At 41.6% G+C, this 14,997-nt stretch overlaps 1 protein-coding gene across 1 annotated transcript; it reads right to left on the reverse strand.

The window, feature by feature from the left end:
• Positions 1–1,650: 1,650 nt before the first annotated feature.
• MRPS30 (mitochondrial ribosomal protein S30) lies at positions 1,651–14,853 on the reverse strand. Its single transcript, XM_075854906.1, has 5 exons — positions 14,236–14,853; positions 12,631–12,776; positions 7,507–7,612; positions 4,406–4,582; positions 1,651–2,033 (listed from the first exon to the last, which is right to left on the reverse strand). The coding sequence occupies exons 1-5, from the start codon at positions 14,783–14,785 to the stop codon at positions 1,771–1,773; spliced, it is 1,242 nt and encodes a 413-aa protein (XP_075711021.1). The 5' UTR covers positions 14,786–14,853; the 3' UTR covers positions 1,651–1,770.
• Positions 14,854–14,997: the final 144 nt, after the last annotated feature.

Consider the following 14,997-nt stretch of genomic DNA (forward strand, 5'->3'; position numbering starts at 1 on the left):
GGAACAGCTAAAAACCTAGTCTACCATAAAATATTGGTTATATTTTTTGTGGGGCATGAACGATGGATATAAATTAATTTATATCCATCGTTCATGCCCCACAAAAAATATAACCAATATTTTATGGTAGACTAGGTTTTTAGCTGTTCCGAAATCAATTAATTGATATACATTCAGGGTCTCTGTTTGATTGTTTATGTGATATGAGACATGCTTCATCTGATCAGCAGTCTAGTACAGACCTATAGATATATACATCAATGTTTGTCACTTTTAATCTATTTTAAATTTTCTTGTACCGCATTCACACCATCTTTTCACTCCATTACAATTTGTATGACAAGTTGGGGTGTTTCTATTTAAGCAGGACTTATCTCCGGTTCTAATTCAATTAAACATTACTATTCTAGATCAACTACACATACTTTTATTCTGTAATTATAAATCTGACATTAGAATATTTATAACACAAAAATCACGCTGATAAAAAAATTATCTTACCAGGCGTAGATCATGATGCTGCTTGCCTCGACTATAGTGCGTCTCAAATGAATGACGATCTGGCAAGGGGCTTATGAATTTAGTTCTTTTTGTTAGTACTTCATTCATTACACAGAAATTGTACCTAGTTGTTCACTACGATACTCGAAAGTTCAAAAACATGTTAATTGTTTAAACACCAATTGTATTGTTGCGTTCCATATGTCCATTTCTCTGAACCGCAATCAAATTCACCTGCATAGAACCGGATATAGCTCCAACCCCGATTGTCAAACTTTTCATTCTTTCAGCCATGACTAAGGACGAGGACTTCGTCTGAAACGCGTAGGCTACACACCTATTTCTTCTTCCATACATCCACCTTACCCGTTGTGGGAAGCCTGACTCCCGGTTTTACATTCATTCAAATAAAATTGGAACCAGATTCCATTTTAAATCTACCATTGGATTATCTTGTATAATTGAGCGCTGGATCTCATCTACTACTTTTCTACACTCCTCCCAACGTGTGCCGACACGAGGATCCGCGCGCAGGAGGCATTGGAAGTCCATTTGCCCTAAGGTGAGCTGGAGGTTTCCTCCCATACATTTTCTACTGCAAAAGTCGCAACACTTTGCTTCCTGCTCCTGTTTTGCATCCCCATTGAATTTAATGTGAAAAAGCCGCAACAAAAAAAATCAACGAAAACGCAGTATAAATGGACATGGTTCGGATGTAAATTCTGCACCGACGGGTCAACTAAATTGTTTACGCTGCTTTTTTTTTCCCCTACAGCGTGGGTGTGAGTTTTTCTAAATCTCCTCCACTTTGCCACTACTGTAAGTTCTGCGGAATTTCCACAGCGTTTACACTATGTGGGAACCCGGCCATAGTGTATGTGCACACAAGGCGGATTAGTTGCGGATTTTCAGCAATGGTTTTCATTGTGGAAAATTCGCAGCTTATTACAGTAGCAGCAAAGTGGATGGGATTTCAACAAATCTCCTCGATACGATGCAGAAAAAAAAAAAAAATGCAGAAAAGTAGTATGGAAACTTCTCTTGCGGTAACCGCAGAATTTATGCTCAGAGAATCTGTCCAGAAATGATGCAGTTTTTCCGCTGTGTGTGGACATACCCTTATAGAAGAAGAAAAATGAGATCTTGCAAGATGGTAAAAATGGTTGATATTTTATTTACTTAATAAATGCACGAGGAAGTTTGCAAATATATACATGTACATATGAAATAACTATGAAACTTGGTATTCTTTTCTTTGAAGCCATAAAGCTATGAGGGGGAATTAAGGAAAAAGTCAACTAGCTGCCTAAACACATCATCATTAAATCCTTTGATGTTGTCGTTTTCCACTGCTTCATACAAAGGAGCGCTTTCGGTTCCCCAACAAATGTTCTTACGATTTGCGTCTTTGTCTGCATCCATGGCCAGGGCTAATGTATTGAGCTGGTAGCAGTAAAATGAAAAATGCCTCCCATCAGAAATAACACCTTGTGAGACAAAAGGTCGTGTGACGTCTGCCTGACTCCAGAAACCTGCAGGAATACCAAGAGAAAAGCAATTATATATTAAAACCCCTTTAAGAGCCCATTTTATGCCTCCAACCAGCACCAATCTAGTATGAAAGAACAATCCAGGGACACTGATACACTTACACTACCGTTCAAAAGTTTAGGGTCACTTAGAAATTTCCTTATTTTTTTAAAGAAAAGCAGGTTTTTTTCAATGAAGATAACATTAAATTAATCAGAAATACAATCTATACATTGTTAATGTGCTAAATGACTATTCTAGCTGCAAACGTCTGGTTTTTAATGTAATATCTACATAGGTGTATAGAGGCCCATTTCCAGCAACCATCACTCCAGTGTTCTAATGGTACATTGTGTTTGCTAACTGTGTTAGAAGGCTAATGGATGATTAGAAAACACTTGAAAACCCTTGTGCAATTATGTTAGCACCGCTGTAAACAGTTTTGCTGTTTAGAGGAGCTATAAAACTGACCTTCCTTTGAGATAGTTGAGAATCTGGAGCATTACATTTGTGGGTTCGATTAAACTCTCAAAATAACTAGAAAAAGAGAGCTTTCATGTGAAACTCGACAGTCTATTCTTGTTCTTAGAGATGAAGGCTATTCCATGCGAGAAATTGCCAAGAAACTGAAGATTTCCTACAACGGTGTGTACTACTCCCTTCAGAGGACAGCACAAACAGGCTCTAACCAGAGTAGAAAGAGAAGTGGGAGGCCCCGCTGCACAACTGAGCAACAAGACAAGTACATTAGAGTCTCTAGTTTGAGAAATAGACGCCTCACAGGTCCTCAACTGGCAGCTTCATTAAATAGTACCCGCAAAACGCCAGTGTCAACGTCTACAGTGAAGAGGCGACTCCGGGATGCTGGCCTTCAGGGCAGAGTGGCAAAGAAAAAGCCATATCTGGGACTGGCAAATAAAAGGAAAAGATTAATATGGCCAAAAGCACACAGACATTGGACAGGGAAGATTGGAAAAAAGTCTTATGGACTGACGAATCGAAGTTTGAGGTGTTTGGATCACACAGAAGAACATTTGTGAGACGCAGAACAACTGAAAAGATGCTGGAAGAGTGCCTGACGCCATCTGTCAAGCATGGTGGAGGTAATGTGATGGTCTGGGGTTGCTTTGGTGCTGGTAAAGTGGGAGATTTGTACAAGGTAAAAGGGATTTTGAATAAGGAAGGCTATCACTCCATTTTGCAACGCCATGCCATACCCTGTGGACAGCGCTTGATTGGAGCCAATTTCATCCTACAACAGGACAATGACCCAAAGCACACCTCCAAATTATACAAGAACTATTTAGGGAAGAAGCAGGCAGCTGGTATTCTATCTGTAATGGAGTGGCCAGCACAGTCACCAGATCTCAACCCCATAGAGCTGTTGTGGGAGCAGCTTGACCATATGGTACGCAAGAAGTGCCCATCAAGCCAATCCAACTTGTGGGAGGGCCTTCTGGAAGCATGGGGTGAAATTTCTCCCGATTACCTCAGCAAATTAACAGCTAGAATGCCAAAGGTCTGCAATGCTGTAATTGCTGCAAATGGAGCATTCTTTGACGAAAGCAAAGTTTGAACGAGAAAATTATTATTTGAAATAAAAATCATTATTTCTAACCTTGTCAATATCTTGACTATATTTTCTAGTCATTTTGAAACTCATTTGATAAATATAAGTGTGAGTTTTCATGGAAAACACAAAATTGTCTGGGTGACCCCAAACTTTTGAATGGTGGTGTATGTCTAGCGCAGGACCTGACAAATATAGATTCCCTGTGTCATGCATCCACCTTAGGTCCTCCATTAGGCTAAATGAAATTAATCAGTTTTGCCCAGATTGCTGTTTTAAGAAAAAGACCAAGGTAACTGGGGACATGCCAGATGCTTAAAAAAAAACAAAAAACAAACTGACAACTTGACAACCCCATTAAGAAAAAAAACGAAATAAATAAGCTATTTGGTTGCTAGCCATGCACTCCCTAGCAACTAGTCTCAAAAGACTCTGCTAAGAAGTTCAGTTCTACACTAGTACTCTGCCAACATAAAAAGGATAAATACAGCATGGAAGCGATCAAGCCATGACATTCCTTAACTTATCTTACAATATAAATCAATACATTTAGGCAGGCAGTCTCTTCAAAAGGAACAATCCAGGGAAATTTTACATGGTTATGGCTACCTCATGGCTTGACAGGGCAGTGCACGATTCAAAGACCACCAAAGAGAATTCTTGTGCCATGCACCAGCCTCGTCAGGCCCTGCTTTTGGCATAGCACACTATAATTTCTGCCCAGAGCAAAAAGAAGTGGCATAGCTTTAGAGAAACACACTCATAAATTCACATCCTAAACGGTGAGTGGACTTCTAGCCCCACCTTGGTACATGGCCTGTGCTCCTGTCCAGGCAAAGAGACTTGCTATGGCATTTGCACGCAGGAAAACTTCGATGTGATCTCCTTTGTTCAGCTTCTGTAGCCGCTCCCTCTTGAACTTGTCAGGTACAAGGTGAAACTGTGTGTGCCCAAAGCCACAAGGGTCATCTAACTTGGAACCTGTAAAGAAAATGGAGCAGAAATATGGTCAGATAAAAAAAAAATTCTACTAATACTAATGCTCTTCCTGCTCCTCATGTTTGTTCTGCCATAATCACATCTACATTGCTATAATAGCAGGAAAAACAAAAAGAGGTAATGAATAACAGATGATAGAGCCATTAACCCCTTTAGGACTGAGCCTGTTTTGGCCTTGTGGACACAGATTTTTGCAAATCTGACATGTCACTTTATGTGGTAATAAATTCGGAATGCTTTTGCTTATCCAAGCGATTCGGAGATTGTTTTCTCGTGACATATTGTACTTTGTTAGTGAAAAAATTTGGTCGATAAATTCAATATTTGTGAAAAACGTACAATTTTAGCAAAGATTTGCATTTTTCTAAATTTAAATGTATTTGCTTGTAAACCATAGTAATACCACACAAAATAGTTACTAGTTTACATGTCCTATATGTCTACTTTATGTTTGTATCATTTTTTTTTAACGTCCTTTTATTTTTCAAGGCTTAGAACTTTAGCAGCAATTTCTCATATTTTCATGAAAATTTCAATAGGCCATTTTTTCAGGGACCAGTTCAGTTGTGAAGTGGCTTTGAGGGCCTTCTATATTAGAAAGTCCCTATAAATCACCCCATTTTGAAAACTGCACCCCTCAAGGTATTCAAAACCACATTCAGAAAGTATTTTAACCCTTTAGGCGTTTCACAGGAATTAAGGCAAAGTAGAGGTGAAATTTACAAATTTCATTTTTTTTGCCGAAATTCATTTGTAATAAAAAAAAATCTGTAACACAGAAGGTTTTACCAGAGAAATGCAACTCAATATTTATTGCCCAGATTCTGCAGACTTTAGAAATATCCAACATGTGGCCCTAGTCTCCTAATGGACTGAAACACCGGCCGCAGAAGCAAAGGAACACCTAGTGGATTTTGGGGCCTCTTTTTTTAGGAGTATATTTTAGGCACCATGTCCGGTTTGAAGTGGTCTTGTGGTACCTAAACAGTGTAAACCCCCAAAAGTGACCCTATTTTGGAAAGTACACCCCTCAACAAATTTTTCTAGGGGTATAGTGAGCATTTTGACCCCACAGGATCTTTTTTAGAGCTAAGGTGACCAAAAAACAGCGATTTTGGCGCTTTAAATTCTTTATTTCTTACAGAGTTCACCGTGCACAATAAATTACGTTTTACTTTATTCTGCCAGTCGGTACGATTATGGCGATACCATATGTGTATCGTTTTTTTTTTAAGTTTTGCAGCGTTTGCACAATAAAATTACGTTTCTATAAATGAATTTATTTTCTGAGACACGCTATTCTGAGCCGTAACTTTTATTTTTTCGTCAAAAAAGCTGTGGGAGGTCTTGTTTTTTCGGGACGGGTTGTAGTTTTTATTGCTACTATTTTGGGGTAAATGCGACTTTTTGATCACTTTTTATTCTATATCTTGGGAGGGGTGGTGACAAAAAAATAGCGATGCTGACATTGTTTTCCCGTTTATTTTGTTTGCAGCGTTCACCGTGCGGAAAAAATAACATTATAGTTTCATAGTTTGGGTCGTTACAAACACGATGATACCAAATAAGTGTACTTTTTTTTTTTTTTTTTTTAACGGTTTTATTTTTTCCCTATAATAAATGACTTATTATAGGAAAACAAAAACTTTTATTTTTACAATTTTATAAAACATTTCTATTAACCTTTTTTACTTTTTACACTTCCTTTTTTTTTTTATCTGCAGCTCTGATCGCTGCTAGAATACATTACACTACCTAGGTAGTGTAACGTATTCCAACTGTCAATGTGATGTCACAGTCACTCTGACAGTAAGTCTACGAGGGCCAGCCAGAGGCTGGTCCTCATAGGCTTCCATACATGGCAGACCCGGAGGCCGTTGCCTGCCCTCCGGATGCCATCACAAGCATCCCCCACAATTGCATGGGGGCTGCGGATGTGCTACAAACCTAAATGTGGGGATCGCAATCAAGCACCACATTTATCGGGTTAATTGCCGAAATCAGCGGCGATGAGCCGCTGATCGGCAACACTTGCGTGTCAGCTGTAGGGGACAGCTGATCTCCCAGTTCCCGATGCACACCTTGCCGCCAACAGTGTGAATCGGGAACGACACAGTGACTTCCTGTCACTCTGACAGGAAGCCTATCAGGACCAGCCGAAGGTTGGTCCTGATGGGCTTCCATCCATGGTAGACACGGAAGCCATTGTTTGGCTTCCGTTTGCCATACTATCGGCAAACCCCGCGATTTCGGACCGGGGTCTGCCGATAGGCTAGAAACCTCTAAAATTCGGCAATTGCAACCGATCGCCGAATTTAAGGGGTTAATTTGCCGAAATCAGCGGCAAAGGACCGCTGGCCGGCAAGAGTGGAGTGTCAGCTGTTGGCGACAGCTGACCTCCCGGTTCCCAGTGCACACTGTCGCCGACAGTGTGCACCGGAAACAACTCAGTAACTATACATCATCGTGCGGGAAGTAACCTCTCGTGACGAGGTATAGTTACTCGTGCGGGTAGGGGTTAAACCACCAAGTGCACAAAACTGCTAAAAATGAATTAAATCATTAATGGGAACATGCCAACAGATTTTCACACACTAAACCCCAACAGTATACGGACAAGCTGGTGGTTTAGTGTCCTAAACATGTCCCTCTCAAAACTGTCACTTTTAGCATTTTTTCTAAAAATAGGTTTTAATATAGAATGCGCTGTATGTAAATTACCAGAGAAGTGTCCTGAGAGAAGGCCAATTGTACAGTCTTCAGCTTCATCTGAGCACGTGTGGGACGCCGTTGGGACTCATCTCAGGACACTTCTCCGGTAATGCACATGCAGCGAACGCTGTATTATAAAACTTTCTAATCATAAGCCCTACTACAGTGTAGATGTGCCCCCCGAGGCGATTTACCTATGAATATGTTGTTCTCGTACTGTCTTTGGAACAGCGGTAATCTGCTTGGCTCATACGGAACAACAGGAATCTCTTCAGGTACAACAAAGTCTAAAGGTACAATCTGGAGGGGAAAAAAAAAAAAAAAAGAAAGTAGTAACATTAAAAAATGTCTTCACATGATTTGAATCCATCTTTGGGTAAAGTAATTTTTTTTATATGTATATGCATAATAAAATGCAACACATTCCTAGATAGGCAAGCAAAATTAGATATAAAGAGGACATGACAGCGGACAGACACTCACTGGTGTAATTTAGGAGCAGGAGAAATGACCTGGGAGGATTTACTATATATTACTGGAAACCAAACCGGTCGAACAGGGCTGTCGTGATGCCGGAATTTGCACTTAAATACCGATACATCGTGTAATATTGCGACTCTCGATACCAAAACGATACATTGCCAACAACAAAAAGTTCTTCCATCTTCTGATGTGAGGTACGTGGTGTTATGGATTTTGAACCTCCATGTGCCTCACATTAATAGTAATTAAACCCATCATGTACCTCAAAGTCATAATGGACAACATTCAGTTAATGTGTGAGGTACATGATGGGGTTAAAAACTTATTGTGAGGCACATGGAGGTTCAAGATTCATAATACCTCACATTAAGTGAAAGGTAGCCGTGTTTATTTTCTTTTTTCACAGCGTACACATCATAAATGATGCTATAAATTTGTTGTGAAGGTTATTACGGTCACGACGATACAGAGTAGGCGTATATTTTATGTAATGAGACTTATTTTAATGTTTATTGTAAAGAAAAAAAATAAAATGTGATTGTGTTTTTTTTGTTTAACTTTTCTATTTTTAAACTTTAATGTTCTGGCGTATATCTATACACTGATTGTACACAGGCAGTTGTTAGGACATACCCAAGTATGCCCAAACAGGAAAAATGGTCAGACAGCCCTAGGAGTCCTTCAATGCACCCTGGGCTGGCTGCTTTGATCACGGCATTTAAGAGAATAACAGTAGAGATGAGGTTTCTCTGATCCCCGCCGTTAGAGCAGGGCTGCGGCTGTGTATTACAGCCATTGCCCTGCTCCTGATAACGTGCACACTTGTTGCGCCCTCGCGGTCAGCATGGTGAGCTGCGGTGGAGACACTGAAGACGGAACATGATGTTTTGCAGTGCGCCCGCCATGTTCTCTGTCTTCTGGGCCGGCGCTGCTGCTCATTAGTGCAGCACCACCATTTCTTGCTACTGGCTAAATTTATGTGTTACAATACTAAGCTGTGCGGCCACACAATTAACCCTTTCAAGACCAAGCTCATTTTGACCTTCATGACCAGCCCCATTTTCTCAAATCTGACATGTGTCTCTATGTGGTAATAACTCCGGAATGCTTTTGCCTATCCAAGCGATTCTGAGATTGTTTTCTCGTGACATATTGTACTTTAGGTTAGTGGAAAAATTTGGTCAATAAATTCATTGCTTATTTGTGAAAAACACCAAAACTTTGAGAAAATTTGCAAAAATTATGATTTTTCTCGTTTTAAATGTATCTGCTTGTAAAACAGATAGTAATACCACACAAAATAGTTACTATTTTATATATTCCATATGTCTACTTTATATTTGCATCGTTTTTTGAAAATTATTTGATTTTTCTAGGACGTTACAACGTTTAGAACTTTAGCAGCAATTTCTCACGTTTTCAAGAAAATTTCAAAAGGCTATTTTTACAGGGACCAGTTCAGTTCTGAAGTGGCTTTGAGGGCCTTATGTACTAGATAGAGCCCATAAATCACCCCATATTAAAAACTGCACCCCTCAAAGTATTCAAAATAGCATTCAGAAAGTTTCTTAACCCATTAGGCGTTTCACAGGAATTAAAGCAAAGTAGAGGTGAAATTTACAAATTTTATTTTTTTTGCTGAAATTCATTTGTAATACATTTTTTTCACAGAAGGTTTTACCCGAGAAACACAACTCAATATTTATTGCCCAGTTTTTAGAAATATCCCACATGTGGCTCTAGTGTGGTAATAGACTGAAATACCGGCCTCAGAAGCAAAGCAGCACCTAGTGGATTTTGGGGCCTCCTTTTTTTAGAATATATTTTAGGCACCATGTCAGGTTTGAAGAGGTCTTGTGGTGCCAAAACAGTGGAAATCCCCCAAAAGTGAGACGGTTTTGGAAACTACACACCTCAAGGAATTTATCTAGGGGTATAGTTAGCATCTTGACCCCACAGGTATTTTGCTATATTTATTGGAGTTTGTCTGTGAAAGTGAAAATCTACTTTTTTTCTGAAAAAATATAAAAAATAATAATATTTGCAAGGAATAAAGATTAAAAAGCACCCCAGAACTTGTAAAGCTACTTCTCCCGATTACGCCAATACCCCATATGTGGTACTAAACTGCTGTTTGGACCCACGGCAGAGCTCAGAAGGGAAGGAGCGCCATTTGGATTTTGAAGCGCAGATTTTGCTGGATTGGTTTTCAGTACCATGTCGCGTTTGCAACGCCCTGGAGTAAGCACAACAGTGGAATCCCCCCAAAACTGACCCCATTTTGAAGACTACACCCCTCAAGGAATTGTTCTAGGGGTATAGTTAGCATTTTGACCCCCACAGTTTTTTTGCTGAATTTAGTGGAATTAGGCCGTGAAAATGAAAATCCCTTTTTTTCTGAAAAAACATAGAAATGTTTAATTTTTACAATGAATAAAGGAGAAAAATTACCCCAAAATTTGTAAAGCAATTTGTCCCGATTACAGCAATACGCCATATGTGGTAATAAACTGCTGTTTGGACCCACGGCAGGACTCAGGAGGGAAGGAACAATATTTGGCTTTTGGAGCTCAAATTTAGCTGGAATGGTTTTCGAGTGTCATGTCGCATATGCAAAGCCACTGAGGTACCAAAACAGTGGAAACCTCCCAAAAGTCCCTTTAGGGGACTAGAACGAGCGATCATTAGGTCGCTGGTACAATACACTGCAATACGAATGTATTGCAGTATAATGTCATTTTACAGGCTCCTGTAACAGCGCGATCGCTGTTCCTGTCCGTTAGTCCCGGGTGTCAGCTGTAATACACAGCGGACACCTGCAGAATATGGAGCGTGCACAGCGCATGAGCCCGCTCCATAAATAACCCCTCGCACCACGACATGCTATTAAGTCGTGGTGCGCCAAGGCGTTAATGCGCAGCGGATGGTGCAAAGTGAAAATTAAAATTTTCCCCTGATATGCCATTTTAATGCACAATATATTGTGCCCAGTTTGTGCCACTGAAGACAAATACCTCATACAATGTTGAGCGGGTTCTCCCGGATATAAAATGTCATATATGTGGACGTAAGCTGGTGTTTGGGCACGCTGTGGGGCTCAGAAGGGAGGGAACACCATTTGGCTTTTGGAGCGCAGATTTTGCCTTGGTAACGGTTCTGTTTCGGGTTTTGCTGGTATTTCAGTTATGATGTGGGGGTATGTGTAAACTGGGCAGAGTACATCAGGACATAATAAGAGGGTATAATAACGGGGTACATAAATAATAATCCACAGCTATGTGGCCAGTCTCGCACTGATAAATGGCGCCCGATCTCATCCGCTTTTGGAACACTCTGCACATTTTGTATCGCTATATTCTAAGAGCCAGAACTTTTTTATTTTTTTCTCCAACGGAGCCGTGCGAGGACTTATTTGTTGCGGGACAATCTGTACTTTTCATTGGTACCATTTTAGGGTACATGTGATTTTTTTTAATCACATTTTATTAGATTTTTTTGGAAGCAAAGTGACAAAGAAACAAATTCTGACAATGTTTTTTGTATTTATTTTTTTTACAGTATTCACCGTGCGCTATAAATGACATTTTACTTTATTCTGTAAGTCGGTATGATTACGGCAATACCATATGTATATAGGTTTTTTATGTTTTGTGGCGATTGCGCAATAAAATCACTTTGATAAACTTATTTATTTTTTGTGTCACCATATTCTGAGTCATAATTTTATATTTTTCCGTCAAAAAAGCAGCGTAAGGGCTTGTTTTTTCCGGGACAGGTTGTAGTTTTTATTGGTATTATTTTGGGGTACATGCGACTTTTTGATCACTTTTTATTCTATATTTTGGGAGGGGTGATGACCATAAAAAAGTGATTCTGACATTGTTTTTTAATTATTTTTTTTTGCGGCGTTCACCGTGCGGGAAAAATAATATTATAGTTTTATAGTTTGGGTCGTTATGAACGCGGTGATACCAAATATGTGTACTTTTTTAACATTTTCATTTTTTTCCTATAATAAAAGACTTATTATAGGGAAAAAAACATTCTTTTTTTTTTGTAACTTTTATAACTTGTTTTTACACTTTTATAAAACTTTTTTATTACTTTATTTTTTACTTTTTACTTGAAGCCTGGCAGCACTGATCGCTGCTATAATACATTACACTACCTAGGTAGTGTAACGTATTATAAACGGTCAGTGTGACGCTGGGAGTCACACTGACAGGAAGCTTATGAGAACCAGCATCCGGCTGGTTCTCAAAGGCTGCTGTGCATGGCAGACCCGGGGGCTGTTATATGGCCCCCGGTTCTGCCTTATAACCGACTGCAGCACCCGCAATCTCAGCGCTACTCTGAGACACCCGGATCGCGCTTTTAACACCCACCGTGAATTCACGTCGGCACTGCACAGAGCCCAGCAAGTGCCGACGTGAATATACAGTGGGCGGTCGGGAAGCGGTTAATGTATTTTGATACGAAGTGAACAGTATTGAAACATTTGAGGGTGCACAGTATCGAAATTTAGATGCATCGTGCAACACTACTGCTGAAAGTCTGCCTAACGGGCACGGTGTAGGGAAGAAACAGGTGGAGCCCCACACTGATCCCTGGAGAACCCCAATGGAGCGCAAAAGTGGAATCACTAAAAGACAAAAAAAATGTATTTGAGTGTAACCTTCATTATCTCCAGGGGATCTTAACCGTGAGGTATGAATACAGAAAGTATATTGGAAAATTATATAACGATTCTTTATACAAAGAAAAACATTTGCTGAAACCGGACAACCCCTTTAAAACCAAAGTTCAGTTCACAAGTCAGCAATGATAAGACTTACTTCTTTTAGGGGTTTAGGTACCCTGATCTGCACAAGTGGGGTATCATCAACCTGAAACCTGATTGGATCTACACAGCCTTTTCTGTGGCCACGAGGAACTCGGATCTCACCACGCAACCAGTAAAAGTTTACTTGAGGCTTCACGTCTGAAGGAGAATGGGAAACATTATAATACGGAGTATCCTCAGGCAGAGGACAATTTAGTCATTATGTATTTCACAGCACCACGAAGACCAGAGCAGATTATCCAGACATCATTGGTGGTCGCACGGAACCCCCTTTTAATACGGAAACATGTCTGCCGGGGCTACATGGCCACATCTGGTCGCACTACATTCACTGGATTACTGTAACACAACCCCAATGTTTAACCCATGCTTAACTGGGAGGTAGGTGATGACCGTCACATAGAAAACGACCAGGTCAGACTTATGCCATAGTCAACCGCAAATCTCGTTTCCCTTTGGGGTCACAGTAAAGCTAAAATTCTGCTGCAACATACGCACTAGCAAAAGTCGCTTTTTGGCTTAAGCCTAAGGGTATGTTCACACGCAGTGAGCAAAAACGTCTGAAAATACGGAGCGGTTTTTCAGGCGAAAAAAGCTCCTGATTTTCAGACTTTTTTTTTTTTTTTTAACAACTCGTTTTTCACTGCCTTTTTTGGAGCCGTTTTTCAATGGCGTCAATGAAAAACGACTCCAAATAGGTCCCAAGAAGTGTCCTGCACTTCTTTTGACGAGCCGTCATTTTACGCGCCGTATTTTGACAGCGACGCGTAAAATAAAGGCTTGTGGAAACAGAACATCGTAAATCCCATTGCAAGCAATGGGCAGATGTATGTAGGCGCATTAGGGGCGTTTTTTTCAGCTGTAATTCGAGGCGTAAAATGCCCGATTTACGTCTGAAACCACTGCAGGTGAACATACCCTCACTGTTGAGACAAACTCTTTAATGATCAGATTTCATTTTGTATTGGGGAAAACTGTTCGCTCTACGTTTAGGAGGAATTGGGAAATGTTTAGAACAATACTGGTAGGATGGCTGGGCAGTTATGAGAAATTCCTATTCATTAGTTTTTGTTACAGTTCTACATTCATATTGCACCTGGTTCGTCTCAAGGATTTTTCAGGGCGCAGCTCCCTTTTGGGTGTCCCTCCCGAAGGTGTGGTGGGGAGTAGTATGCCAGCATACCTAAGGTTCCTCATCCCGCTGCAACCCTGGCCCCCTGCTTTTTGAGTAGCCAAACCTAGACTTCAAGCTCCAGGTGATGCCCGGGCACCACTATAGGCAAACGCAGAGCTCAAATGGAACTCCTTAATTAGGTTGGGGGGCCTTTCGGGAATGACTTGCAATCAAACACATCCTTGTGCGCCTTATGTGACAGAAAGCTTGACCTCTGGCTTTTTATTCTGCACAGTGCCCATCCCGACCAGGCAATGTGCAGGATACGCAACTAAACCCCTTTGGTGCTGTTCAGAGTTTAATCATCGTCCTGCGGTCAGGACATGCTGGGTGGTGTAGTCTAACAGCTGCCTAGTCTCGGATGGCAGAGCATAAGCAGGTGCCATATTGGCATGTAGATAAGGATGCCCGCAGGACACTCACCCATGCTGCAGCGGGTAAGCACAGGGTTGTACTTGGCACACTGGCTGCTGAGGATGGACATCACACTGGTCAGGAGCGGGGCCGCGGACACCTCCTGGGTCCTATACAGGAAGGTGCGGCCCTTCTTGGCAAAGTAGAACTCCTGCAGCAGCGCCTCACACAGCAGAGACTTCAGCCCCGACATTTCCTGCTCCCCTAGGCCGGCTGTGCCCTGGCTCATCCCCGGCAGCCCCCGCACGTACGCCGTCTTGGTGAAGTGCTGGTACCAGCGGTCCGCGTTGAGCGCGAATGTCTGCGGGTACACCACATACTTGAGCCGCCGCAGGCCGGTGATCAGCTTCAGCTTGCTGGCGACATCGGTCTGAGCATTCACCCGGCTGTAGTGCCCCTCCTTACGTCGCCGCTTGGACGCCTTGCTATTAGCCGTCATTGAGGCCACAATGGGCGGATAGAGAGAGGGGGTGGCCGCGGGGGGCTCCGGGGGTAAATACAAAGCAGCCGGCAAGTCTGCATTGTGCCGCAGCTTTCCAAAAATCCTGCGGCCCGCCATCTTGCGCCCCGGCAACCAAGGACGCGACCTTCTACTACGATTTCTGAGTGGACAGCTGGCGGTCAGCTGATTGAAAGCGGACCAATGAGGTCGTTCGATCTCTGACGGCTGGCTCCGCCCATGTAGTTGCGCAGGGCCCATAAAACCACGTGCAGGAAGAAACGTCAGCGTGATAGACGCGCAGGCGCTGAATAGGCGCGGCGAGAATGGAG

The sequence above is a fragment of the Rhinoderma darwinii genome, chromosome 1 (genome assembly GCF_050947455.1).
Source record: "Rhinoderma darwinii isolate aRhiDar2 chromosome 1, aRhiDar2.hap1, whole genome shotgun sequence".
Taxonomy (NCBI): domain Eukaryota; kingdom Metazoa; phylum Chordata; class Amphibia; order Anura; family Rhinodermatidae; genus Rhinoderma; species Rhinoderma darwinii.

Excerpts from the sequence above, each read along its gene's own strand:
- MRPS30 (XM_075854906.1), bottom strand. The coding sequence starts at position 14,785 with ATGGCGGGCCGCAGGATTTTTGGAAAGCTGCGGCACAATGCAGACTTG. Across the intron at positions 12,777-14,235 it reads GCTTACCCGCTGCAGCATGG|ACGTGAAGCCTCAAGTAAAC; the intron begins GTGAGTGTCCTG and ends ATTCTCCTTCAG. Across the intron at positions 2,034-4,405 it reads AGCACAGGCCATGTACCAAG|GTTTCTGGAGTCAGGCAGAC; the intron begins GTGGGGCTAGAA and ends GTATTCCTGCAG.